The sequence below is a fragment of the Pan troglodytes genome, chromosome 3 (assembly GCF_028858775.2).
Source record: "Pan troglodytes isolate AG18354 chromosome 3, NHGRI_mPanTro3-v2.0_pri, whole genome shotgun sequence".
In the NCBI taxonomy this organism is placed as follows: Eukaryota; Metazoa; Chordata; class Mammalia; order Primates; family Hominidae; genus Pan; species Pan troglodytes.
The window spans coordinates 7,945,237-7,970,606 of NC_072401.2; the positions used below are offsets into that span (position 1 = coordinate 7,945,237).

Sequence of the window (25,370 nt, forward strand, 5' to 3'; positions counted from 1 at the left end):
TCCATTCACCCATAATCCATTCATCCATCCACCTATCCACCAACCACCATCCATTCATCCACCCACCCATCACCATCCATTCATCCATCTCTTATCCACTGTCCATCCATCCCATCCATCCCTCTACCCATCCACCCATCCACCATCCACCCATCAATCCATTCATCCATCCACCTATTCATCCACCTATCCACCCATTCACCATCCATTCACCCATAATCCAGGGACTAGCTCTCAAGCCAGTGCTCCACCCATCTGTTCATCTGCTTATCCATTCATCCATCCATTTACTCATCCATCCACCTATTCACCCATCCACCATCTCTCTGTCTACCCATCCATCCATCCATTCATCTACTCATCCATTGTCCATCCATCTATTCATCTGCCATCCATTCACTCATTCATTCATTCATTCATCCATCTGCCTTCCTTCACTCCATACTGATTTGTCAGAGATTTACCTGGCACTGCTGTAGTTTCTGGAGATATAGCAGTGAGCAAGAGAGACAATGACCCTCGTATCTGGAACTTAAGCTTGAAGTGAGGGCATTGGGCAAGTTGTGCACTGCACAGGGGCAATTGGCTGAGGACAAATGGGGCTATGGAGTGAGCTGCCTTGGCCTGGAGAAAGGAAAATCTTTTTCCTGGTATAAAGGGGTTAACCATTCTCCAGGCATGTGCCAGGGAGGGAGAGGTGCCTTTTAAAATGTGGGTAAAGTCTTTGACCAGGAGAGCAGCAGCACTGTTGCACCCTGGGGTGATCTAAGAGGGACGTGGTTACATACCTGCCCCCTCCCCAGTCCCACCACCTCCACCTCCACTCTTGCCACATCAGGTGTTCCTGTGCCTGCCCGTGCTTTTCCGTCACCTGAAATAACTTCCTCCCACGGTAGATTTCCCCAACTGTTCTTCATCCTTCCAGTGATACTTCCAGGAAACTACAGATCCCTGGGGACTAGGTGGCTCCTCTGTGCTCCCGCAGACCTGAGCTTCCCTCTTCACGGTGCTCATCACTTACAGTAGACAGCAAGGAGCCTCTCCTGGCCTCACAGCTGACCAGGGGTGACCAACAGCCTCCAAACCCACTTCAGTGGCTCCATTCTCTCATAGGGCTGCCAGCTTAAACAAAGAAATTTTTAAAGGATGCACAGTTAAATTTGAATTTTATATATCAACCAGTTATTTTAGTATATCACAAATATTGCATACTTATACTAAAATTATGTGATGTTTGGGGCATACTTATTACTAAAAAAAGTTACTTCTTTATTGGAAATTCAAATGTAACTGGGTGTCCTATATTTTCTGGCATCCCTAGCTTCAGCTGGACTCTAGCCTATAGGAACAGGTTTTCAATAAGGGATGGAGCCTGGCAGGTGGCCCCAAAACCAATATAGCTGGAATCATCTCCCTGAGCCCTACATCTCATACCTAGCCAAATAATTACCTTCATCTGGAGGCTTCTTTGATCCTCCCACTCCTGGCTGAAAAAGGTGCCTCCTCTGAGTGCCCCTAGCCAACCCGCTCACATATACATACACACACATCCATCCATCCATCCGTCATCTATCCATTCACCCATCCACCATCCACCTATTCATCCACCTATCTACCCATTCACCATCCACTCATCCATAATCCATCTATCCATCCATCCATCCACTTATCCTCCATCCATCCATCCACCCATCTACCATTCATTCATCCGTCCTCTAGCCCCTGAGCTACCCTTCATCCAAGTGGGGTCGTCATGTGTCTTTGTCAGACACCCACCACCCTCAAGGTGATCTCCTCCCACAAGGACACAGACAGACAGACCCTAAGGAGCCCCGATCTCTGTGGGTTGGTTGGGTCACACCAAGCCCAAAAGTGAGTGCAATAAAATGGCCTCAGCCCTGAATGGATGTTTTTTCTGCCTAATTATAAAAATACATTGCAATAGAAATCACAAAACAGAACAACTTGGCTATTACAGGGACATGCTTTATACTCATAACTTAAAGAGCTTGTTTTAAAAACTGACTATAAAACCATTTAATTACTTGGTTTTAAAACCAGCCATGTGGAAATTATGTTCCCTCGATGGACGTTTGGAGGTGATTTCTGGCAGAGAACTCTGCGATGATGCAGACTGCTCCAGCCTCCCTGGGGCTGCCTGACATTTGCACAGCCCCACAAGGCCCCTGAGCCCTCTCTTGGCCCTTTTGAGCTTTGCAGGGCTCCAGCAGGTGGACAATTGGTCACCCTTCTCTCCACACCAAAGGTGAGGAGCCCAGGGCTCAGCAACATGGACCTCGTGGTGCCTGGTCCAGCAGCTAGTCCAAATTGTGGCCAGGCCAGAATTCTGAATATTTTGACTACAAACCCTGTAGTCTTCTATCCGTCCACCCACCATCCACCATCCATCTATCTAAGTGCCATTGATCTATATATTTATCTATCCATTGGTTATCTCATCTATCCATCCACCTACTCACCCATCCATCCATCTATCTATACACACACCCACTCACCCCATTATCCATCCACCCACCTATCCATGTGCCATTGATCTATATGGTATTCGTCTCTCCATTGGTTATCCATCAATATATGCACCTACCCATCCACCCACCCACCCGTGCATGCATACACCCTTTCCTTCCATCCATCCAGAAAGGCTTTATAGAGCTCCTCATATGCCTAGTTTCTGGGCAAGCAGGGGTGTGGGGTGTGCATAGAATCTGCTGTCTAACGTCAAGGAGCTCACAGCCCAGTGAGACTCTGAAACTGCTATCCTGACGGTAGAGTAAGTTCTAAGTGGAGGTGTGTAGAAACTGCCATGGAACCATGGTGGGGGATTGGGCACAAGCGTGGAGCAAGGAGTGCTTCATAGAAGAGGAGACATTTGAGTTGGCCTTTGGAGGGTGTATAGGAGTTGGCCATGTGGAAGAAGGGTCAGATATTCCGAGCAACTTTTAGTTCAAGTTCAAAATCCTGAAGCTCAGAATCTGACTTGCCCCTCATGGGCTGTGTTTCTAGGGACAAGCCTTGGTGCCTTTGGAGCTCAGTTTCCTCATCTGAGAAAGTGGGAGAAGCAGGGAGAAGTGTGCTTCCTCTGAGCCGCCTACCGGTGCCGCCCCAGCTCTGCCTCACCTTCCAGCTGGGGCTTTCTCTCTGGCATTTGCGGTCAGGAGTGGGATGCTCGCCCATCCCTCCGTTTTTCCCTCTTCTTCCATGACCCTACCCAATGTCATGGCTTCAGATATTATGTCTGCACCCCCACCACTCCCCGGCCCTGATGCCCCAATCAAAGTCCAAACTCAGATCTCCTGCTGCCCCATGACACCCCCCTCGGAGGGTGGACAGGCATCCCTGATTCATCGCGTTGCCATCGGAACTCTTCCACCTGCTTCACAGAAGCCTCCTCCGCAGGCTCCTCTCAGGAAGTGGTCCCATCCCCCTTCACGCTAAAAGCTCAGGGGTCATCCATTCCCCGTCTATCCCCTCACCCCACCTCAGATGCACTAGTGAGGTCTGTGCTGCACAGTGAGTTCTCCAAACCACGAGACCTTTGTCCGCATTTCAGCCCCAGGGCCCAAGCCACACCCATCTTCCAGGGCTTTTTCCAGGACCCCAGCCCCTCTGTCTGCCCTCCACGCTGCACCCGGAGGGGCATTCACCAGGGAAATCAGGTCGCATCTCCTCTGTTCAAGGCCCCCAATGGTTCCCCATCCCACTTTGCAATCAGACTCCTCATGGGGCTCCCGGGCCCGCACTCTGCCTGCCTCTCCGCCCCCAGCACGTTCCGCTCGCCCCTTCATGCCTCCAGCTTCGGGACTCCTGTGGTTTCTCCAAACGCCAAGTTTGGTGCCTCAGGACCTTTGTGCATGCTGCCACCCTCCCTAGCACGTGCCCTCCCCTGTGCCTAGGAGGCTTTTCTGCCTCAGGAACATTTTCCTTACCCTCCTTTCCCAGGTCACAACCCTCATCCCACCCTAGGACTTGCATCTTATTACCTTGCTTTATATTTGCAGTGATTTTTTTCACTATTTGAGAGTATATTATTGCTTTTTCTTATTGTCTGAGCCATGTGCGCAAACACACACACACACACAAACACACACACCACCGTCCTGGAAGTCTCGGGCGGGGGCAGGAAGCTCACCTGTGCCATCCATGCCTGTGTGCACAGTGCGGGGGAGACTGCTGGCACCCACAGGTCCTCGGAAGCACCTGAAATTTCTAACCGGCAAATGTGAGAGTAGATGCTTTTCTCTGAAAAGTACAGGTGTCAGACACACAATCTGTGATGTGCACGCAGGTCCTGCGCCTGTGCTACGTGTCTCTGGGCAAGTTGGTGAGCCTCTCAGAGCTCCAGGAAGCTATCGCCCCTCTCGAGGGTCAGCTGCGAGGGTTCATGAGACAAGATGCGTGTGCCACTCGGCACCTGGCTAATAGAGGCTACCCAATACTTAGCTACCCTTAAGCCAGTGGCAGCGAATGATGGCCAGGCGTAAGGGATTCATCTGGCCAGTCTGGGAAAATCCGACATTGTTTCCCTCCATTAGGGCAAAGCATCTTGGAGCATTTTTATTGGGAAGCTTATCCAGTAAGTCCAGGGAGCAGAGGGCTTGTGTGTCCTTCTGGAAGTCTGGGAGCGTGGCCTCCCCAGACATTTCCCTTAAAATAGCCCGGAAGCTTCTGGCCAGTAAAACCTCACTCTACCCTGCCCACTCCACCTCTTCAGTCCACACTCAGGGACATGAGGGACAGTTTCCAGATGTGCAGGGTCTTCTGCCCTGGAATTGGCATTAGGCAGGCAGGGGTCCCAGCTTGGTGCCCAATGACTGTGGTCCCTGGAGAAGCGGCCCCGCCTCCTTGGGTGCTAGTGTCCTGACAGAGGTTGGACTTGATGTGCCCTCCCTCTCCCAAGTCCTTAGGACAACAGCCTTCGGTGGGTTTCCCTGCCTTCTCTCTCAAGGAGGCTCGGAGGTTCTGCCGTGAGCCCAACACACAGGTATCAGGCCGATACTCACGTGGCATAGTGCCCGAGTGGGAAGGGACGGCCTTTAGGAGCACACGCATGTACACGTCTGTGCACGTGTTCATGCGTGTGTGACGTGAAACTCCAGGATGTTGCCATGAGAAATAAAGAGGGTCTCGGCACAGATTCGTCAGCCCCTGCCCCTGCCCCTGCCCTGTCCCCAGGCACCTGGTCTCGCTCACTCTAGAAACAGCTGCATCTAGTTACGCCTCTTTTTTCTCCTCCTCCTCCTCCTCCTTCCTCCTCCTCCTTCTTCCTCCTCCTTCCTCTTCCTCCTCTTCTTCCTCCTCTTCCTCCTTCATCTGCTGGGCTGGGGACCACTGGGCGTTTCTCCTGAGCACCCCCAGCGCCTCTTCTGCGGATTGCGATCTTTTGGAGCAGAATGATACGGGATTCTTACAGGTTTCCCTAATCAGCCATCCCTCCCACAATATCACCATGCATTGTTTTCTTTGGTTTAAAAATAGGAGACGCACAGTTGGGCTTTGTTGGGAACAAGGCATTTTGCTGTGTTACGTGGATGTGGCCCCATGTGTGGCTGCGAGTGTGCGGCAATCTCTCAGCTTTTTAGGGTCCCAGCTTTCACAAGACATCCTGCTACTGCCTGCAGCCCACGCTGTGGAGTCCCACCCTGGGGATACAGCCCTGGCCATTGACCCCCACATCCATCAGGCATCTGTCCATCTATGGACTGCCTGGGGGAGGGTGCAACTTCCCAGGCGAGGGGCTCCTGTCAACCGAAGCAGATTCCTGGGGAAGCGGGCAGCTGAGTTGTGGGCAACCAACAAAAACAGTAGCAGGATGTGCGGCAGCCACAATGCCAGGCTCCAGGCACTTGTCACTATGGAGGCGGTGGGTGTTGGGTACACACACTCCATGCCCCCGACAAAGCTGGGTTTGTGCAGCTCCCCATAGGTTGGCCTGGAAGGCTGTGGGGCAGGAGCTCTTTGCCTTCTTCTTGCAGACTAGAAACTGAAGCTGAAGCTGAGGCCAGGGCTAGTGGTGAAGGCGCTGAGGGTCTCACGGTGGGGGGTCTCCCCTGCACTCAGGGCATTGTCTCCGACCTGGACGGGAGGGCAGATCGGTCTCCTCTTCTCCTGCTCCTCGGCCACGAGGTCAGCCCTGAGTATTCCAGGCCCCCGAGTGCCCCCCAAGTGCCCTTCTCCTGCTGCGACCCCTGTGTTAACCCACCACCAAGAGGCCCAGGCAGGCAGTGGCTGGCAGGTACGGGGGGGTTGCCGGCCATGAGGTCCCAGCCGGCTCTGAGACCCACAGCTGCTGACCACAAGGAGGGGGCTCCCAGGGCCTCTTGACCTCAGGCACCTCCCCTGCTGGGGATAGGTCATGTCCATCCTGGGCAGTGTGACCAGGCCCAGCGGAGATGTGGCAGCCCGCCCAGCCCTGAGCCCCGCCCAGGGTGGTGTGTGGGAAGTAGGGGCACAGGGTCTTTCCTGGGTTCCGAAGCCTTCCTCTCCCACTCCCTCCCGGCATCTCACACCCCTCCCTGCATCTACAAATGTGTGTGTCTGTGTATGTGTCTATGTGTGAGTGTTTATGTGTGTGTCTATGTGTGAGTGTTATGTTTGTGTGTCTGTGTGAGTGTTTATGTGTGTGTCTGTGTGCATGTTTGTGTGTCTGTGTGTGTCTGTGTGTTTATGTGTGTGTCTGTGTGTGTTTATGTGTGTGTCTATGTGTGTCTGTGTGTTTATGTGTGTGTGTCTATGTGTATTTGTGTGTGTGTGTGTTTGTGTGTCTGTGTGTGTATATGTGTGTGTTTCTGTGTCTACGTGTGTGTATTTTGGGGGTGGTGGTGATCAGATGAAATCAGAGGTGGTGAAACATATTTTTAAAACATGAAAACACTTTTGCTGAACAAAATCCTACACAGAAACCCAATCAATAAATCTAATCAAAGACAGGCTGCCGGGGTGTGGCACACTGTCCACCGAGCTTCCCTGTCACCAGCTCGGCTCTGTCTGAGCCAGGCGACCTCTAGGTAAGATGCTCACCTCTCTGAAAAGCGGGGCTGGCAGCAGCCTGGGCTCTGGGGTGGTGTCCAGCCTGGCGAGAGCCTGCTGGTGCTGCTGCCCAGCTATGATGGTTGAGATGATCACTGCCTGGCTTGGTGAGCTCTATCTGCTTGTGACAACAGCGCTGTGAGTTATTAATCAGTACTATCAGGACTGATATCCGGGTGTGCGATTTTACTGACATTCTGGCCTCAGTAAGGCCTGGAAATACCCACGTCCTGCCCCAGAGCACGGCCCCTGGGGGAATTGCCACAGAGCAGCCACAAAAAAGTCAGGATCCCTGTGCTCCTCAGCAGGCCTGAGGCGCCTCCTCCTCCCCTCACCCAGCCCCTACTCCAACCTGTAGCTCGGGTGGGAGGGAGACAGGGAGCAAGAAGGAGGAGGGTGACCCACTTCAAAAGGGGCAGGATCGAAGCCCCCAGAGACTACAGAAGTGACTCGCGGTCTTGCCACTGTATGTGCATAGCCAGAATTCGTTGTAGCTTTGCAGGGTTCTGAAGCCTTTTATTCTGTGCCTTGCAGGGTTGAGCTTGTTATAAAGAAAACACTTGCACAGGCAGCGAGGTAGGGAGCCTCTTGCCACTGGAGGTATCCTAGCAGAGAGGCCGGGGCACAACTGCAGTGATTCCAGCATCAGAAGGTGTGCTGGTCCAGCCGGCCCCTCTGCTGCTGCGTCCTGCTTCCAGGCGTCACTGTGTCTGGAGTCCCAGGCAGGGGCTGGACTGCCCTACCCTGCCTTCCCTGCCCACCTTCCTCTTTGCCTGTGGGAGGGGGCCTGGCCGGGCTCTGTCATGAGTGCTCTGGCATGGAGTCCCAGGGGGCTTCATGCAGGACGGATATCCGTTCTTCCAGATCTGGAAGAACCAGTGCTGATGCTTCTCACAGGAAACCAGAGCTTCAGCTCACAATGGCCTCCACGAGATTGTAGAGAACCCCTGGGAAATCTCCCACTCCAGAGCTCTTTCCCCGAGAACCTTAATTAAATCATCTTTCATCTGTGGTAGGAAGGAGGAGAATAACTTGACAAAACAGACACTCATTTTTCCTGCTGTGCCTTTGTTCAGTTCACCCACTGCTCGTGATGCGTCTGCTCTGGGGTCCGCCCTGTCCAGACCCCAGAGCCACTCCCTGCCACTGAGGAGTGGAAACACTAGGACTGACTGATGACCGATGGCATATGGTTAGAGGGCCGATGAAGGACAGAAGACGGTGCTACCTCCCACCCCGTCCCTTCCTAGGGACCATTACCCCCCCGACTGGCAGCCAGTGGTGCCCAGGGATACCGATACCCCATCGCTGATAATCAGTAGTCCTCAGACACACCAATGCCCTGCCTTTTACAATCAGTGACACTCAGAGACACTGATGCCCCACCTTTGACAATCAATGGTACCTTCGGGAGACACCAATATTCCTGCCATTGGTGATTACTGGTGCCTGGAGACATCCATTTCCCACCATCAGTAATCAGTCACACTCAGAGACACCAGTACCCCATCTTTGTCAATCAGTGGGGCTTTGAAAGCTCACCATGCTTGAGCTCTCGGTGGCTGGCCCATGACTTCTGCAGCACTTTGCTGTCTGGTCCTCCTCCTGCCTCTCTGGCCACTCCTTCTCAGTCTCTTCTCAGCCATGAGGAAAGTACCAGGTGTCTTTGGTTCACTGTTTCTCCCCCAATGCCCAAGGTAGGAGCCGGGGGCCTTCCAAACTCCCTGTTGCCCCACCTGTGGCATCCAGTCCTGCTCCTTCCACCTTTTCACATCTCCTGCGGCCGTCTCCTCCTCCCCATCCCACGGCGTCCTCGTTCCCTTCCTGCTGGATTGGTCACCTGGCCACCTCGCTGTCTCTATGGTCTTACCCCACTCCCCCTCTTGTTCAGTGTCCAAGCCCTTGCTGGGGTTCACGGCTGCCGCTTATGCGCTTTGTCGGTCTTTGCCTGTTCACTAGACTGTGTGCTCCATGGAGCCAAAGACAACGAGGTTGTTCCTTGCTCCACCCCCAGCACTGGTTCATGCAGGTTCAATGGAGGCTGAAATCAAGAGCAGAGGAAGAGCAGCGCGCGTCCCATATCCACCTCTGCAGCAGCAGTCAGGGCTCTACCCCACCAACCCCTAAGCCACTGGGTGGTGACTGCCCTCTCTGGGACTCACTTGCTTGGGGCCATTCAACAAGGATAATAATAACAACTACTTCATCAGAGGGTGGTTGAAAATATGAAGAAAGCATTTGGTCCAGTGCCCGGCATACAGAAGTGCTCAATAAATGCTATGCACAACTATTTGTTACCAGTATTGCTGTATACTCTATGCAGTAGAAGTTCTTCATTCATGCTGACCGTGATTCAAGCTGCTATCACCTGCAGACCCTGACTGGGGCTTCTCCAGACAGAAGTGTAGCTTCCCCACCCAACTCTGAGGAGCTTACATTCACGGGCCTTTCTTATTGGAGTCTATGATCATGGAATACAAATGGTCCCTAAATGGATGACCATGACCTTGGCCATTCAATGCAGACCTTGTCTCATTTTTTGGCTTCAGACACCTGCTTCATGGGAACGATAAGGGAACGATAAGAAAACATTAAGAATGGCTTCTAGTTGAAGCTGATGCAAGATTTTAACCAATTTGACCAGCAGCCACAATACTATCTTGGCTTCTCATCACAAATGTTTGAAGACACAGTCTTAGGAGATTCCACAGTTATTTCCGAAAGCTGTCATCTTCACCCAGGAGGCTGCCAGCACTGCTGTTGAAAAGGCCTAACACAAAGCTACTGAGATACATTCCCTTGCCTTCCACTGTTCAATTAGGGGGCAGATAAATGAACAAATTGTTCACACGTCCAACCGTACATAGTTAATGCAACCATCCTGATAAAAGACAATCTTCCAAAACACCATCACTCCAGAGAATTAGCCGTCTGCTGCACTCTGCCCAAGCAAACAGGCTTTTTAGCATTGTCTGCAAAATGTCCTCAGACAGGCAAACAAAACACGATTAAACCGTATTCACTCTAGAGCCTCAGTGCAAAACCCCTTAAGAGAACTGAGATCATCAGTGATCATGGAGGAGGAGGACAGCGGGGGCTCTCGTCTCACAAATGCTACACACGAGATCATTAATAAATCAAGGCTACAAAATATCGATGATGAGTTATTTTATATGCTCTGAAATGTATTTGCCTTATTTAGTTATTATCGATCAGACCCAAGATTTTCCAAGTTAGCCTTCTGGCCAAAGAGAAAAGGTTTGCCTTGCCATTAAATTTACAGATGTTCTCAAGGATGTTTCCTGGCATTTTAGCAATTGTCAGGCCAGTAATTGAAACAGAACCAGCTCTTTCCTGACAGTCAATTCTGTAATCGTGTTTGAGTGGCTGTTTTACTAAATTATATTGGATGCTTGTCAGCTCAAGCCTGGGTGCAGAGGCTGGACGCCGGCTCCGAGTCAGACAGAGCTGGGTCTCATGCCAGCATCATGGCTCACAAATTGTGTGGTCTTGAGTGGGTCATCTCACCACTCCAGGCTTCTGTTTCTTTGTCTGTAAAAGACAGACAAGAACATCTCCCACATGTAGCCATTGTGAGAATATAATGAGGAGTGTGGGGGCTAGTGCCTAGCACAGAGCCAGGCACACAGTCACCATCTCTCAACCCACTAGAAGGAGTTCAAGTTCAAGCAGAGACGAGCCCGGGAGCCAGAAGCCACTGGTACCCATGCCAAGGAGGTAGGTGCAGGAGCTGGGTTGCATGGAGATGGTTACAGCAGGTGGGTACAATGGTCACTGGACTCAAAGCACCCAGCACTCTTCATTAACCCTTACAGTCACTCCCCAGTGGATGGATGGATGGAAGGATGGATGGAGGGGTGAGATGAAGGAAGGAGAGAAGGAAAAGAGCAGGGAGGAAGAGAAGGAGGGAGGGAAGAAAGAAGGTAGAGAGGCAGGAAAGAAGGAACGGAGGAAGGAGGGGAGGAGAGAGGAAACGAAAGAGTTGGATTGGAAGTATTTATAGGCTGGGCGCGGTGGCTCACATCTGTGATCCCAGCACTGTGTAAGGCCAAGGCAGGCGGATTGCTTGGGCCCAGGAGTTCAAGACCAGCCTGGGCAATATAGGGAGACCCTGTCTCTACAAAAAAATTAAACAAAATTAGCCAGGCATGGTGGTACACACGCGCCTGTGGTTCCCAGCGACTCTGAAGGCTGAGGCGGGAGGATGGCTTAAGTCCAGGAGGCAGAGGCTGCAGTGAGCTGAGATCACACCACTGCACTCCAGCCTGGGTGACAGGGCAAGACCCTGTCTCAAAATAAATAAATAAATATAAATAAATAAATAAAAGTATGAAATACCGACCATTCATAGATGACCTAGCAGGAAACCTTAGTTTGTAACAGGTGTCTTGCTAACAGACTTTCTTAAGCTTTTGCTTATAAACACATTCCTCTTTCATAAAAGTATATTATTTATTGTATTTTTTCCTAATTACAAATGTAACACATTCATTTTAAAATATTGACTTAACAAAAATGTATTTAGTCACTCCATAGGTGTTTCACACTAGGCCATGCGGTACAGACTAGGAAATGTAGCCAGAAACATTCTCCAAAGAAAGAAAAATGTACCATCGTCTCGTCACCCAGAAACAAACAGTGCTGTTAACCTTCCAGGCTGCTTCATGCCTCTGTCTCTATAGATTCATTCCTACATATGTACATCTCTTTCTATAGCACATACATATATTTGTGTGTATCATATGTGTGTACATATTTATGTATGAATGCATGTATATAAACACATAGACACATCCACATTAGTCATTGAATTACCTGATTTTATCTTGTTCATGGAACTCACTACCATCTGAAATGATCGTGTTCCTGTGTTTGTTTTCCTTCCTGTCTTTTGCACTCAGCTGTAAGGCCATGAGAGGGTGATTTCATCCTGTCCCGTCTTGTCCTGTCCACAGTCATAACCCAACACGTAATACAGTCCCTGGTGCTCAGTGCCTAGGTGCTGGCTCAATGAATGAAAAATTCGAGTCCCAGTATGGTACCGTTCCCCATCCTCATCCTCAATGATAATGATTCTCTTGACTTTTCTCCTTTGTAAGATTTTATTTATTTTTTATTCATTTATTTTATTTTATTTTTTGAGACAGCGTCTGGCTCTTTCACCCAGGCTGGAGTGCAGTGGCATGTCCTCAGCTCACTGCAACCTCTGCCTCCCAGGCTCAAGAGATCCTCCTGCCTCAGCTTCCCAAGTAGCTGGGACTACACGTGCGTGCCACCAAGCCCGGCTAATTTTTCTATACTTGGAGAGACAGGGTTTCGCCTTGTTGCCCAGGCTGGTCTCAAACTCCTGGACTCAAGCGATTCACCCACCTCGGCCTCTCAAAATGCTGGGATTACAGGTGTGTGCCGCTGTACCCAGCCTTTTCGTGGGTTTTTAAAAATTCCCTCAGCTAAGCAGAGGACAGTGGGAGGCGTCCTGCTGAGAATACCAGGCCTTACATATCCCTACTCAGGATGGATGGGTGATACTACCTGCCCAAGCCCTGGCATCAGTCTGCTTGCTTCCCAACATGTTTCTCAGAATTGTGCATGAACTCCCATGCCATGGGTGGTGAATTCGGCCCTCGTCCGCCTAGTTGAGAAAATCTCTTTTAGGAACCATGAATGCTGACAGATCTCTCCACCTTGGCCTTGCCCCGATTCCCATTTGGCAGAGAGTTTCATTTGAGGGGCAAAGCTCTCATTAACTCATAATGTGCCTCTGTTGGCTGAGGAGCCATGAAAAATGCCTTAGCAAAATTCCTGGGTCTTGGCAGGGAAGAGGTTAGGCAGTCTTAAGACCTTGGGCAGGCTGGAATGAAGGCGTGCCCTTGGTCCACACAAGAGAAGGTTTCAGATCAACTCGTTTTATTTGGTAAAATAGTTCTAGATCCAGCCATTCACCGGTGTTGGTTAGAAACCACTTTCGGTATCTGGTTGAGGAAGGGGTTTGACACAAGGACTTAGAGGCTTCCTTACATAGTAGACGCTGCAAGTATCAGGAGGTCAGGCACGCAGGAACCTTGAGAAACAGCTGCCAATTCTCAGCTCCTGCTGCACCCAAGCGGGGGCCTGGCGAGGATGCCAGAGACCCTGGCACAGCCCCGGGCCTGCCTGCAGCAGCTGCTGGAGAACAAGGTGTCTCCACTCTTGTGCCTGTCAGCGGTCATGTGAAGGCAGCTTGGGGGTAGAGTCTAAGGGAGGCGGGGGTGTGTGGTCTCTGGGCTTCCAGGCTCCTGGGCTTCAGGTGGGGCTTAGAAGGGCTGAGACATCAGCACACAGAACAGAACAGAACAGAACAGAACAGAACAGAACAGAACAGAACACAACAGAACAGGACGCCACCTCCATTAAATGTTAAAAGTTCGGCCAGGTGCGGTGGCTCACGCCTGTAATCCCAGCACTTTGGGAGGCCAAGGCGGGCGGATCACAAGGTCAGGAGATCCAGACCATCCTGTGAATGGAGAAACCCCATCTCTACTAAAAATACAAAAAATTAGCCTGGCGTGGTGGCGGGCGCCTGTAGTCCCAGCTACTAGGGAGGCTGAGGCAGGAGAATGGCATGAACCCGGGAGATGGAGCTTGCAGTGAGCTGAGATTGTGCCACTGCACTCCAGCCTGGGCAACAGAGTGAGACTCCGTCTCGAAAAAAAAAAAAATAAAGCCAGAAGTGAGAGTTAAATATATCCCATCAGCATGTTCAGCAGCACTGAACTCGTGGCCTGAGCACCGACTACATGCCAGGTAGGGCTTGGGATCTAGCAGTGAACAAGGCAACCCTGTTCCCTGACCATGTGGCCTCGTGGGGGATCGGCCAGGAAGTGAACACAATAACACAAATGGAGGGGGTGGGGAGCTGGGGCTTCCCGCGGTGGGAGCTGCACTTTGGGGTGATGGTAAAGCTCCAGAGAAGGACAGTGGTGATGGTTCTAGGGCAGTGTGGATCCCTAATGCCACTGAACTGTACACTCGAGAAGGGCTCACAAGGTAAATTTTATGATATGTCTGTTTTGCCACAATAAGAAATAATAATATAAAAGGATGTTTTCAGAGAGGCTTAATAATTGCTTTTTAAGACAAAGGATAATCAGGAGTCAGGGCCCACTTAGATGGTGTGCTGAGGAAGGGCCTCTGAGATGGTGGCCTCGGAGCTACCAGCTGTGGGTTAGGAGGAGCTGTTCATCTGGAGTTCGCTTCCCTCGCTGGTTTGAAATTTCAGATGTCTCACCTCAGAAAACAAGTGGGTGAGGCGACGGCTGTGTTGATTGGCTTGATTTAATCATTGCATGTTGTGTGTCGTATGTATGTATATACACATACATATATCAAAATAGCACATCGTAACCACAAATGTATACAATTATGATTGGTCCATTAGAAGTGATATTAATAAAAATAAATTTTTAAAAAGAAGGAGCCAGCCACACAGCCTCCGGGAAGGGGCTCTCCAGAGCCAGAACATAGAGTGAGCCTGAGGCTGGGGTGGCCAGAGCCAGGTGAGAGGGACCTCGGATGTGGAACAAACATGGGTGTGAAACAAGTCAGAGAGGCTGTGGCAGGGCAGGCCCAGCTGAGAGGTGAGGGAGGGAGGAGGTGGGAGTCAGGAGGTGGGAAGGCCAAGCTCTCTCCTCCTGGCCTGCTGAAGCCCCTCACCCCTGGCCACTCTCCAGCGCCCTACCCCCCAACCCCCCTCGCTCCCCACCCGCTGATCTCTGCAGGGTCCCTCTGATCTCCATCCTAGGCCAGTTCTTTTTCCCACTTCCTGCCATGCCTGGATGAGCTGATCCTTTCCGGGACCCCCAGCCAGGAGTCTGTGCATGGAGCTTCCAAATGCCTAGCCACCATGCAGATTTCCTCTCCAAGCCCAGCCCCATATATCAAACCCCACCCTCCCTCCACTTGGGTGTACCTCAGGAACCTCAGCAGCTCAAACTGACCTCAGCTTCATCTCCCCCAAACCAGTTCTTCCTACTGCATCCCCATCTCTGCAAAGCACTGTCGGCCACTCTTTGACCCAAGCCTGAAACTTAGTGTGCTCTTGTATTTCCCCGTTTTATTTATTCCCCAGCAAAGCCTCTGAACTGTAACTCCAAGATGTCCTTGACATCTGCCCTCTCCCCTCCAGTTCTCCTACCTCTGCCCAAGGCCAGGTCACCAGGTTATCTCACTTGGTTAACCACCACAGCAGCCACCGGCGTGTCCCCCTGGGCCCTACCCTGCAGGCAGTCAGAAGTTGACCAAGGCATCCGGCAAAGTGAGGCTTGTTCATACGCAGACTGTGAGGGTGTGGTGGGCCTCTGGGACCTGGACACAGCCCAGGACTGCTTGAGCTCAGGATGCGTGGGAGCCATGTCCGCAGGTGAGGCTGGGAGTGAGTGAAAAAAGCTTGAATCCCAGGAGCACCTGGGAGACCCTAAAGGGCCCCAGCAGGAACGAACCTGCAGACCACCTGTGATTTCTCCAAGAGTAGATCTTTCTTTCTGGTTGAAGAAAGCAACAAAAAGAATGAAGACCCCTCATATTTCTACAACACTTGCAAATGTTTTGCCTCATTGGGAACCTCAGCACAGAAGAAATTATTATCTCCAATTTGAAGGTGAGGAGAGGGACTTGTCCAAGGCCACATCTCAGTGGGACTCTGTATCCTGGGACCTCTACAGCCCTCAGGGTCACCCAAACATGACCATCACGGGAGTGACTTTCTCCTGAAACACCAGGATAGCCACTGGAGTGTGTGCTGAACATCCAGCGAGCTGTGTGCATTCAGCCACAGGGGAAGCACCGGGTGGAAGAATGCTTTCTGCTCGTTGTGACTCACACAAGCTTGGATGAGACACTCTGGGAAGATTCTAATTTCAGATCCGGGGGTGGAGGCTGCAGTGTTTGTTCGCCTCCGCTGTTTGCCTCTCTCAGCATCAAAGCCAAGTTGTCTGTACCCTGGGCTGGGTGCATCTGTCTGGCCAGGAGTAGACTGGGCAATTGGGTTTTAAATAGAAAGTCAAATCCAAATGACACCAATCCTTAGGGCTAAACTTGGTAAAGGGCAGAATAAAAGCATCCTCCCCAGGACAGAGATTTGTGAATGGAAATCAGAGTTCTGTAGAGGCGAGTGTGATCCAGAGCTCTAGCGAGGCGAGAAGTGGTTTCTGGATGCTGTTTGTTTTCCTTTTCTTTTTTTTTTTTTTAACTTGGAGAGTTGAGAGTTAGGATATGATGAGCTTAGCTGCCAGGCAGACTGGGACATTGGCACCACCTTTTGGAGGAGATGGGTTGGAGCCCTGCCAGAGGAAGATAACGTGGACCAGGGAAGGGAACTTGGCAGCGTCCCGTGGGCCAGGGAAGAGTCACCGCTGGCTCCTGCAGGGCTCGGTCACAGGGGTGCTTCTGACAAGCAGGTCCAAGCAGGAGACCAGATGGGATGCAGGTCAGGGAGGCAGGGAGGTGTGGACTCATTTCGAAGAGCCAGAGAAGGGCGTCCAGGCCTCGGCTTCAGGCAGACCTCCTGGCCAGGCTGGGAGGGGGTGGGAGGGCCAGCTCAGCATCTCCCGGTGTCTGCCCTTGGTCCCTCTGGGGCATCTTTTTGCACAGTGTCGACTCTGGCCCACCCTGTGTGAGCTGTGTCTCATCTGCAGAAATGCTCCTGCTGGACAGCCTCTCCTCCACTTTGGCCCAGCCTGGGTGAGGGGCCCTCTCTGCTCGGGGCTGCCCTGACTAGTACACCTCTCAGACCTACTCGGTGATGTTTCTGTCTGCTGTGACCCCCCCGGGGGGCAGAAATCCCATGGGGTTCAGCTCCTATCCCGGGGGTCCATACATATGGACTGAATGAGTCAGTCAGTCCCCTCCAGAATGGGCTGAGGGGCCAAGAGGGAAGAATGAATGGGAGTCCCTCCCAGCCCTCCCTTCCCTCTTCACAGGGTCGGAAATCCATCGTGAAAGCCCTGGACGGAGCTGCCGCTGCAGACTTCTGGAAGCCATTTCCTGTCTTTGAGGGTGGGAGGGATCTCTCTAGACTCTTCCAAGCCTGTTGCATCAGGACCCCCATGTTAGCCAGCTGCCTTCTGGGCAGGTGCAAGGATACCATTGGCTGCAGTATTTGTAGAGGTGACACAGACATCAGGGGAGAAAAGCCATCTGTGTGATCTCCCAGTTGGCACACAGGCTCCCTGGCCTCACTTTTCCCACCTGAGAAATGGGGGATAATCACACCTACCTAGCAGGTATGCTGTGAATATTTAGTAAAATAAGGGACTCACCTGACCATGTGTCTGCCCCTGACCATTTGCTGGTCCTCGTAAACTGTGCACCCATTTCTCAGAATTAGGCTTCAAATAACTGGCCATTAGTGAAATGAATCTGTCAAGCATTTCTCTTTACCATGTTTTAGAATGTCGTCTCTGATTTCAAAAAACCAGCCTCCTGGGCCCCCAGAACCCAGTGCAGGTACCATATGTCTCCCCTAGAATAGTAAGCAGTAAAAATACACCGTCTAAAATAGAGGCTGGTTCCCAACTTGGAGGAACCACTGCCAGCTCCGCCTGGCACGATGCTAATTGATTTGTTTTCTTTGCTCCAATAATCCTTTCCTGTCAGCACCTTCCTCTCCCCCATCTTTTCTGGCTCACTCTCCCAACTCGGCACCAAAAATAGCCCCGGCCCAGATTGCTGGGCCCCAGGTTGTAATCATTTCCTCGGGCTTTTTCTCCTCTCACCTCCGTGTCACCACCTGCAAAGCCCAGGGCCTAATGGAGGGTGCGGACTGCGCAGAAAGGGGCTGTGATGGAGAAGCAAACCCTGTACCCAGAGCCCCCGGGCTGTGTGTGAATAACACCAATGCCCATTCATTGGGATCACAGTGCTGGGAGAAATGGCAGTGCTGAAGACATGAGCACTGCCAGGCTGAGAGGCTGGCAGCAGAAGCAGACCCACCAAGAGGACACTAGGGCCACCAGGCTGTTAGCCTGTGTATGCACAAGATGCTGGAGGGGGCAGAGGAAGGAGTGGAATAACTCCCTATCATAGAGGGCTTCCTGGAAGAGGTGCCCTTTGAAATGAGTCTTGCAGAACAGGGTGCTCGACAAGCAGATGACAAGGGGAAGGGCATCCCATCATCAAAACAGGCTCACATGCATAAATGAGAAGTATTTACGTTTGTTGAGGTTGTTCAGAATTTTGTACTCAGAAAATTTGAAAGAAGCTATTTTGATTTGATCACACATGGATTTTGTGTCATTTTGAAAAGTGAAGGTTTAGTTCTGAGTCACCAGTGGCAGGAGTGGGGGTGTCTTGGTCCCACTGTGCATTCCACCCAGAGGGAACAGTACACACACAAGTGGTTGTCAGGATGCAAACGTCCTCCGCTAACTGGAGACACACAAGGAGTTTGCCGTGGCTGATGCCAGGAGCCTGAGGGGTGGGAGGTGAGGCTGGACGAGAGGCAGAGCAGGGACCCCCACCTGCTTGCCTTTGGGGTCATGCTGTCCTCTCTGCCTGAAGCCCTGTCCCCCAGGTCTACCAGTCAAATTTCCATTCATTCTTCAGGGCTCATCTGGGTGTCATCACCTCCAGGAAGCCCTCCTACCTGCCTTTGTACCTGCCCAACACCTGCGTGCCATTTTCCCTCTTCTGTGCTCCTGCAGAGCCCTGTGTTTACCTGAATCCTTGCTTGGACCATGTGGTTTTGCAATGTGAAAGAATGAATGAATGAATGAATGAGCCTTCATTCATGTGCAAAACTTTGAGTGTAAGTAGATGAGTTTTTTCTATGCGTTTTGCTCTCCAGGCTACTTAAATGTTCGTAAGGTTGTTTTCCTCCCAGAGGTGAAAAGCAAACAAACAATTCCCTTAGGAGTCGCAGACTGAGATGGCATTGTTCATTCACTCATTCCTGCATGTGCTCCTTCATGTGTCCGTCAGGCGGGATTAACGGCCAGCTCCGTGTCAGTCCTGTTTTGCTCGAGGTACAAAAATGGCAAATGGGCCAGTGAGGATGGTGGACACATAGTTGCCTCGTAGGAACATTTGAAAAACTGTATCATGGGAAAAGTGCTTTAATGAGGGGGATTTGGGCTTCCCTGGCCAAATGGCACAGACGTGTGGGTCAAAGTTGAATGGATGATGAATGAACCAAGAAGTCCTGAGGACTTCCTTCCTTCTTCCTGGTTATCCAGGGAATCCACGTGCAGCGTATGCAGGACTTTGGGAGGGGCAGGCCAGGCACCGTGGCTCATGCCTTAATCCTAGCACTTTGGGAGGCCAAGGCGGTTGGATCACCTGAGGTCAGGAGTTTGAGACCAGTCTGGCCAACATGGTGAAACCCCATCTCTACTAAAAATACAAAAATTAGCCAGGCATGGTGGCGGGCGCCTGTAATCCCAGCTACTGAGGAGGCTGAGGCAAAGAATCACTTGAACTTGGGAGGCAGAGTTTGCGGTGAGACGAGATCGTACCGCTGCACTCCAGCCTGGAAAACAGAGCAAGACTCTGTCTCAAAAAAAAAAAAAGAACCTAGGGAGGGAGAAGGATGATGAGGGTGTGTCACAGAGACACAAAGCCCAGCTAAAAGGGCTCCCTGGGGCCAGAGCTGGAGCTATTTGAGCAACAAAATATCAGAACAGTCTCCAATTACAACTAAAGTATAAAATAAATATTTATAAGCTCATAGTGATATAAATAAATGATTGAATGAGTAAACAATGGAGGGGAAGAGACAAACCTCTCCCATGCTAATGAATTCCAAATCATAGAAGTGGCTCTTCCATCTTCGAGGAGGGGGGTAACTCCCAAACCCCTCAAGCGTGGGCTGTGCGTGGTGACTTCCTTCCGAGAGGACAGTGTGGAAAGGAGAAGAGTGACTCCACCAGGGAGGGTCTGACACACAGGACCCTGGCCGGGAAGGGCAGTGCCATCAGTGACAAGTCTGCTGACAGCTGGCACTCGGTCTGATGTACCTCACTCACCCCTGCAGCCTTCCTCCCAAGGACCCACAACCCCATCCGATGCCCAGAAAAACATCAGACAGACCCACGTTGAGAGGCATCCTCCAGCGTGCCTGGCCAGCCCTCAGAGCTCACAAGGTCATCCAGCACAAGGAAAGTCCCCAGACTGCCCCAGCCTAAGATGTACTGTGGTGTCCTGGTGGGATCCTGGGACAGGAAGAGGAAATGCTGGTGGAAGCTGAACAAAGCGTGGCATTTGGAGAACACTAAGGTGCTGATGCTGGCATCCTCCTCGTGGTGAATGTCCCAGGCTAATGTAAAGTGTTAATAACTGGGGAGCTGGGTGTGGTACAGACAGGAACTGGGAGGCTCAGTTAAAATGCCCCATCCTGCGTGGGTGCATCCTGCAGTGTGTGGCTGAGAACAGCGCTCTGGAGTCAGACACTCGGCTCCTGACCTCGGCTCTATCCTGACCGTCCGTGTGACCTCCCTGTGCCTCACTGTCCCCATCTAGCAAGCAGGAACTCGCTAGGCTATCTCTGCAACTTTTCTGTAAATCTGAAACTATTGTATCAAAGTAAAAAAGTAAATTCCTTCTAGCGCCACCACTTAAGACCAGTCACTCTTACGTCCCGCCAAGCTGCCTTCCATTCTTATTTCTGGCCACTTCCCATTGATAAAATTATACCTATTTGTCCACTCATTTGTCATTGACAGAATCATAATAGACTGCTTCATCACCGTGTCAGTGTGGTATGTACAGTAAGCATACTTCCTTGTAATTTTGCACCCTGCTTTTATTCATGAGCACGTAAGCTCCCCAGTCGTTAGCTGTTCTTTGCCAACATTATTATGTAATCAAAGCCTCCCCTAACCAGCCCTCGGTTCTTCCTTGTTTTTTTCCTACGGATAAACCACACCAAGAAGCACAGCTCTGAGCACACACCTTCGTCCGCATTTCACGGACAAAAGTCGTCCAAGGAATCGCTCTCCATGGAGGCCACATCTTTCTCCGTCAGGCCCTTGGTGTGCTGGAAGAGCAGGGTTTTGTGCTAGCGGAGATTAATGACCGTAGCTGGGAAGTTCATGAAGCTTTCCCTGGAAAGAAAGAATCTATGAGATCACCATTCATTCACTTAAAGGCAGGCACTCCTTGCAGACTATTGATTTTTGCTCCATGAGCTTAATTGTCTTCGGGAGATATTTTGGGGTCTAGCAAGGCCACCATAGTCGCCTCGTGCCATTGCCCACTGCCCTCCCCAGGAAAGCTGTGCTCATCTTCAGCAGGGCTGGTCCTACCCAGCCCCACGCGAGGCCTAGCTTAACTGCCCCATTCTGCGTAGGCGCACCCTGCAGTGTGTGGCTAAGAACAGGGCTCTGGAGTCAAATGCTTGGCTCCAAAGGGAGACTTCCTTTGGGACTTGCTTTGGGTCCCCTGTTAGGATGAGAACCACATCCGGTACAGCCACAACTGCTCTCCTGCCTCACCCGCATCTCTGCGGCGCCCGGTGCCTGTGTAAGCCAGGACTCTGCAAGTTTGTTGAATGAGGGAATGAATTAATGAGTGAATGAATGAATTAATGAAGGAACGAACGAACACTGTGTGCTTGTAGGCTCGGAGCGGGGGGTGCACACTCAGTCTCTGGGTAACCTGGTTCAAATTCCATGGCTGTGCGACCTCAGGTAAGTTTTGTCTGCCGCCTTGTCTGCCAATTGCAAAGCAAAATGGCCCCGGGGCCACCTGTGAGTGTCTGGGTGTCTGTCATTCCAAATGTAGAGATGCGATGTCCCGAATCTGACCAAGCCACCAAACCCAGCCGGGATAAGGGTGTCTCCTCCTAAATGGCCCACTCCTTTGTGGGTCCCTTTGAAAACCTAAACCAGGCCACCCCCTCCCTTCCTCACGCCTCCCTAGAGACCTCCCAGCCCGAATAACACGATTCCCGGTTGGAAGAGCTATTGTGTGTGTTTCTTGGGGTTGCTGTTGCAAAGACCCACAACCTGGGGAGCTGAAAACAGCAGCAATGTATCCTCTCTCAGTCTGGAGGCTGGGAGTCCAAGGTGTCGGCCAGGCTGGTTCCTTCTATGGGCTCAGAGGGACCCTTCGTTCTGTGCCGCTCCCAGCTTCCTGAGCTGCCAGCAATTCATGGCCGTGGTGATGTGCAGATGTGTCCCCTGTCTCTGCCTCTGCCTGTGTGTTGCCTTCTCTCTGCGTCCCTACCTCCCCTCTCCTTATAAGGACACCAGTCATTGAATTTAGGGACTACCCTAAATCCAGAAGGCTTCATCCTGAGATGCTTAGCCACGTCTCCAATGACCCTATTTCCAAGTAAGATCACAGTCGCGAGTACTGGGGATAGGGATGTTGTTGACGAATCTTTTTGGGGTCACTAAACAACCCGCTGTACTGCTGTCCGAGGCCTTGCAGACCCAACCCCTGGCTGCTGCTCCAGCCCCATATCTGCCTCCTGCTCAGTCCCCTACATCAGCACCTCGGGCCTGCCCCTGAGTTCCCTGGGGACCCCCGGCTCAGCGTTCTCCTCTGCTGAAGGTAGTGGGCCCCACCCCATCACTCCCTCCCCGTCCATCCCTGGTCCTGCTTTGGAGCAGTTGTCCCTGAAACAGAATTTTAGACAGGGTCTTTGAGCGCTCACCTGTCTTGGCTCTCTGGAATGGATTCACGTTCATGGCAGAGGCCGTGAACCCTGCGTTTACGGTGGAGCCTCAGTGCCCAGAACAGTGCCCAGAACAGTGCCCCGCACTCCATGAATGAATGAATGAATGGCTATGATTAGCACTGAGCCAGCTGGGTTTGGGAGGAAGCTGCCATTTCTGCAGCACCCCCTCCCTGGTGTGTGGGGGGCCCAGCCCAGGCACTCATGAATGAATGAATGAGTGAATGAATGAATGCATGCATGCATGAATGGATGGCTACAGTTAGGCTGAGCCGGCTGAGTTGGGGGTGAACCTGCCATTTCTGGGCACCCCTCCCTGGTGTAAGGAGAAGCCTGACCCAGGCACTCCATGAATGAATAAATGAATTAGTGAATGGCTATGATTTGCATTGAGCCGGCTGGGTTGAGAGTGGACCCACCATTTCTGGGCATCCCTCCCTGGTGTGTGGAGAAACTTGGCCCAGGCACCCCATGAATGAATAGACGAATGAGTGAATAGCTAAGATTCACACTGAGCCGGTCAGGTTGGGGGTGGACCTGCCATTTCTGGACATCTCACTGGTGTGCAGGGGTGAGGGTCTGGCCCAGACACTCCATGAATGGATGGCTATAGTTAGGCTGAGCTGGCCGGGCTGGGGGCGGGCCCGCCATTTCTGGGCACTCCTCCCTGGTATCAGGAGGTGCAGGGGAGAGGCACACCCGGCCCAGGCCTCACAACCCCCTTTCTGGTGTGAGGGAGAGAGGCGCACCTGGCCCAGGCCTCACAACCCCTTTCTGGTGTCGGGGGAGAGGGGCACCTGGCCCAGGCCTCACAACCCGCTTTGTGTTTCAGGTCATCCTTGTCAGCTCCTCACTCAGTGACCGGGACCAGAGCCTATTCCTCAGCGCAGACGAAGGCGCCACCTTTCAGAAGCAGCCCATTCCCTTCTTCGTGGAAACTCTGATTTTCCACCCTAAGGAGGAGGACAAGGTCCTCGCCTACACAAAGGAGAGCAAGGTAAGATATATGGGTGCCAGTCGCCTGGTCTGTGGGGCTGGGGTCTGCTCGACCCACCTGGAGGTGAGTGCCCACTTGGAGCAAGTGGGACCCGGAACCCCTGGGCTGGCTGAGGAGGAGCCTCCCGGGGCTGGGGGCCGGGATGCTGGACCCCGTCATCGCCCTCTCCTTGGTGCCCCCTCAAGGGACCGTGCCCACTTGGCTGTGCTGTGGGAGCTGAGCGAGGTGGTGGTGGGCAGTGCACCAGGCTCAGAGGCTCAAGAGAGGAACCAGTGAGTAGCAGGCGATTAGGATCATGCCACTCGCCATCCCTTTCTGCACACCAGTCACAAGGGCCTTTCTCCACTTCCAGAACATTGCGCACACCCTCATCAGACCTCACTAGGCCTTTCCCTCAGTGTGGAATGTTCTTCTCCCCTCGCCAAGAGCGGTGGCTTGTTCTTCCCCAGATCAGCATCTCCTCCTCTGGGAGCTGTGTCCATGGGGTTCAGCAGGGAACTGAGGCCTTGTCCCCCGGTGAGTGGGGGAGCGGGGGGCCAGCCTGGTGAGGAGCACTGGGCTGCATCTGCAGCGAGGGGCCCACCTGGGTTCTGAGGCTGTGGAGGGAGAGGGCCTTGGGGCTGGGGAGGGCTCAGTAGGAAAGGACTTTGTTCCTTTTCTGCAGCCGTGGGAACAAATGGCCACAGGCTCTAGCTTAAGCAACAGAAACTTATTCTGTCACAATTCTGGAGGCCCACAGTCCAAAACCAGCGAAGATCAAAGTGTCGGCGGAGCTGCACTTCCCCCTGGGCTCTAGGGAGGAGTCCAACCCTGCCTCTCTCAGCTGCTGGCAGCTGCCAGTATCTCCTGGCTGTGGCCACATCTCTGCGCCTTCAGGCTTCAAATCTCCTCTGCCCCATCTCCATGCTGCCTACTGCATAAGTGTGTGTGTGTATGCACACGTGTAAGTGTGTGAGTGCATGTGTGTGTGGGTGTGTCAGTGTGAATGGGTGTGAATGTGTGTGGGGGGTGGGTGTGAATGTGTGGGTTTGTGGGATGTGGGGGGTGTTAGTGTGAATGTGTGTGACTGTGGGTGCATGTGAATGTGTGTGAATGCGAATGTGGGTGTGAGTGTATATGTGCGTGTGAACGTGTGGGTGTGTGGGAGTGTGTATATGAATGTGAGTGTGTGCAAATGAGTGTGAGTGTGAGGGTGTGGGTGTCAGTGTGTGAATGTGTGTTCATGTGTGAGTGGGTGTGGGTGTGAGACTGTGTGAATGAGTGTATGTGGGTGTGAAGGTGTATGTGTGGATATGTGTGGGTGAGGTTGTGTTTGAGTGAGTGGGTGTGAGGGTGTGTTTTAGTGTGTAAATGTGTGTGGGTGTGAGTGAGGGTGTGTGTGATTGCGTGGATGAGTGCATGGGTGTGTGCGTGAAAGTGTGAGTTTGTGGGTGTGTGAGAATATGTGAGTGTGTTTGTGAGAATGAGTGTGGGTGTGAATCTGAGTGTAGATGTGAGCACATGTGCGAGTGTGAAAGTGCATGTCTGTGGGAGTGTGTACGTGAGTGTGCATGTGTGAGAGTGTATGTGAGTGTGTGTGTTTATGAGTGTGAAACAGCATGTCAGTGTGTGCTTGTAGGTGTGTGTAAGAAGCTATGTTAGCGAGTGTGAGTG

General features: G+C 52.0%; 1 protein-coding gene across 5 annotated transcripts in view; it reads left to right on the forward strand.

Moving 5' to 3' along the window:
- SORCS2 (sortilin related VPS10 domain containing receptor 2) overlaps nt 1–25,370 on the forward strand; it is a 552,106-nt gene that overhangs the window by 426,986 nt on the left and 99,750 nt on the right. For all 5 annotated transcript variants that reach the window (XM_016951273.4, XM_016951274.4, XM_016951275.4 and 2 more), the window contains exon 4: nt 23,553–23,717. In XM_016951273.4, coding sequence (XP_016806762.3) covers nt 23,553–23,717 — 165 coding nt within the window. The remainder of the gene's footprint in view (nt 1–23,552; nt 23,718–25,370) is intronic.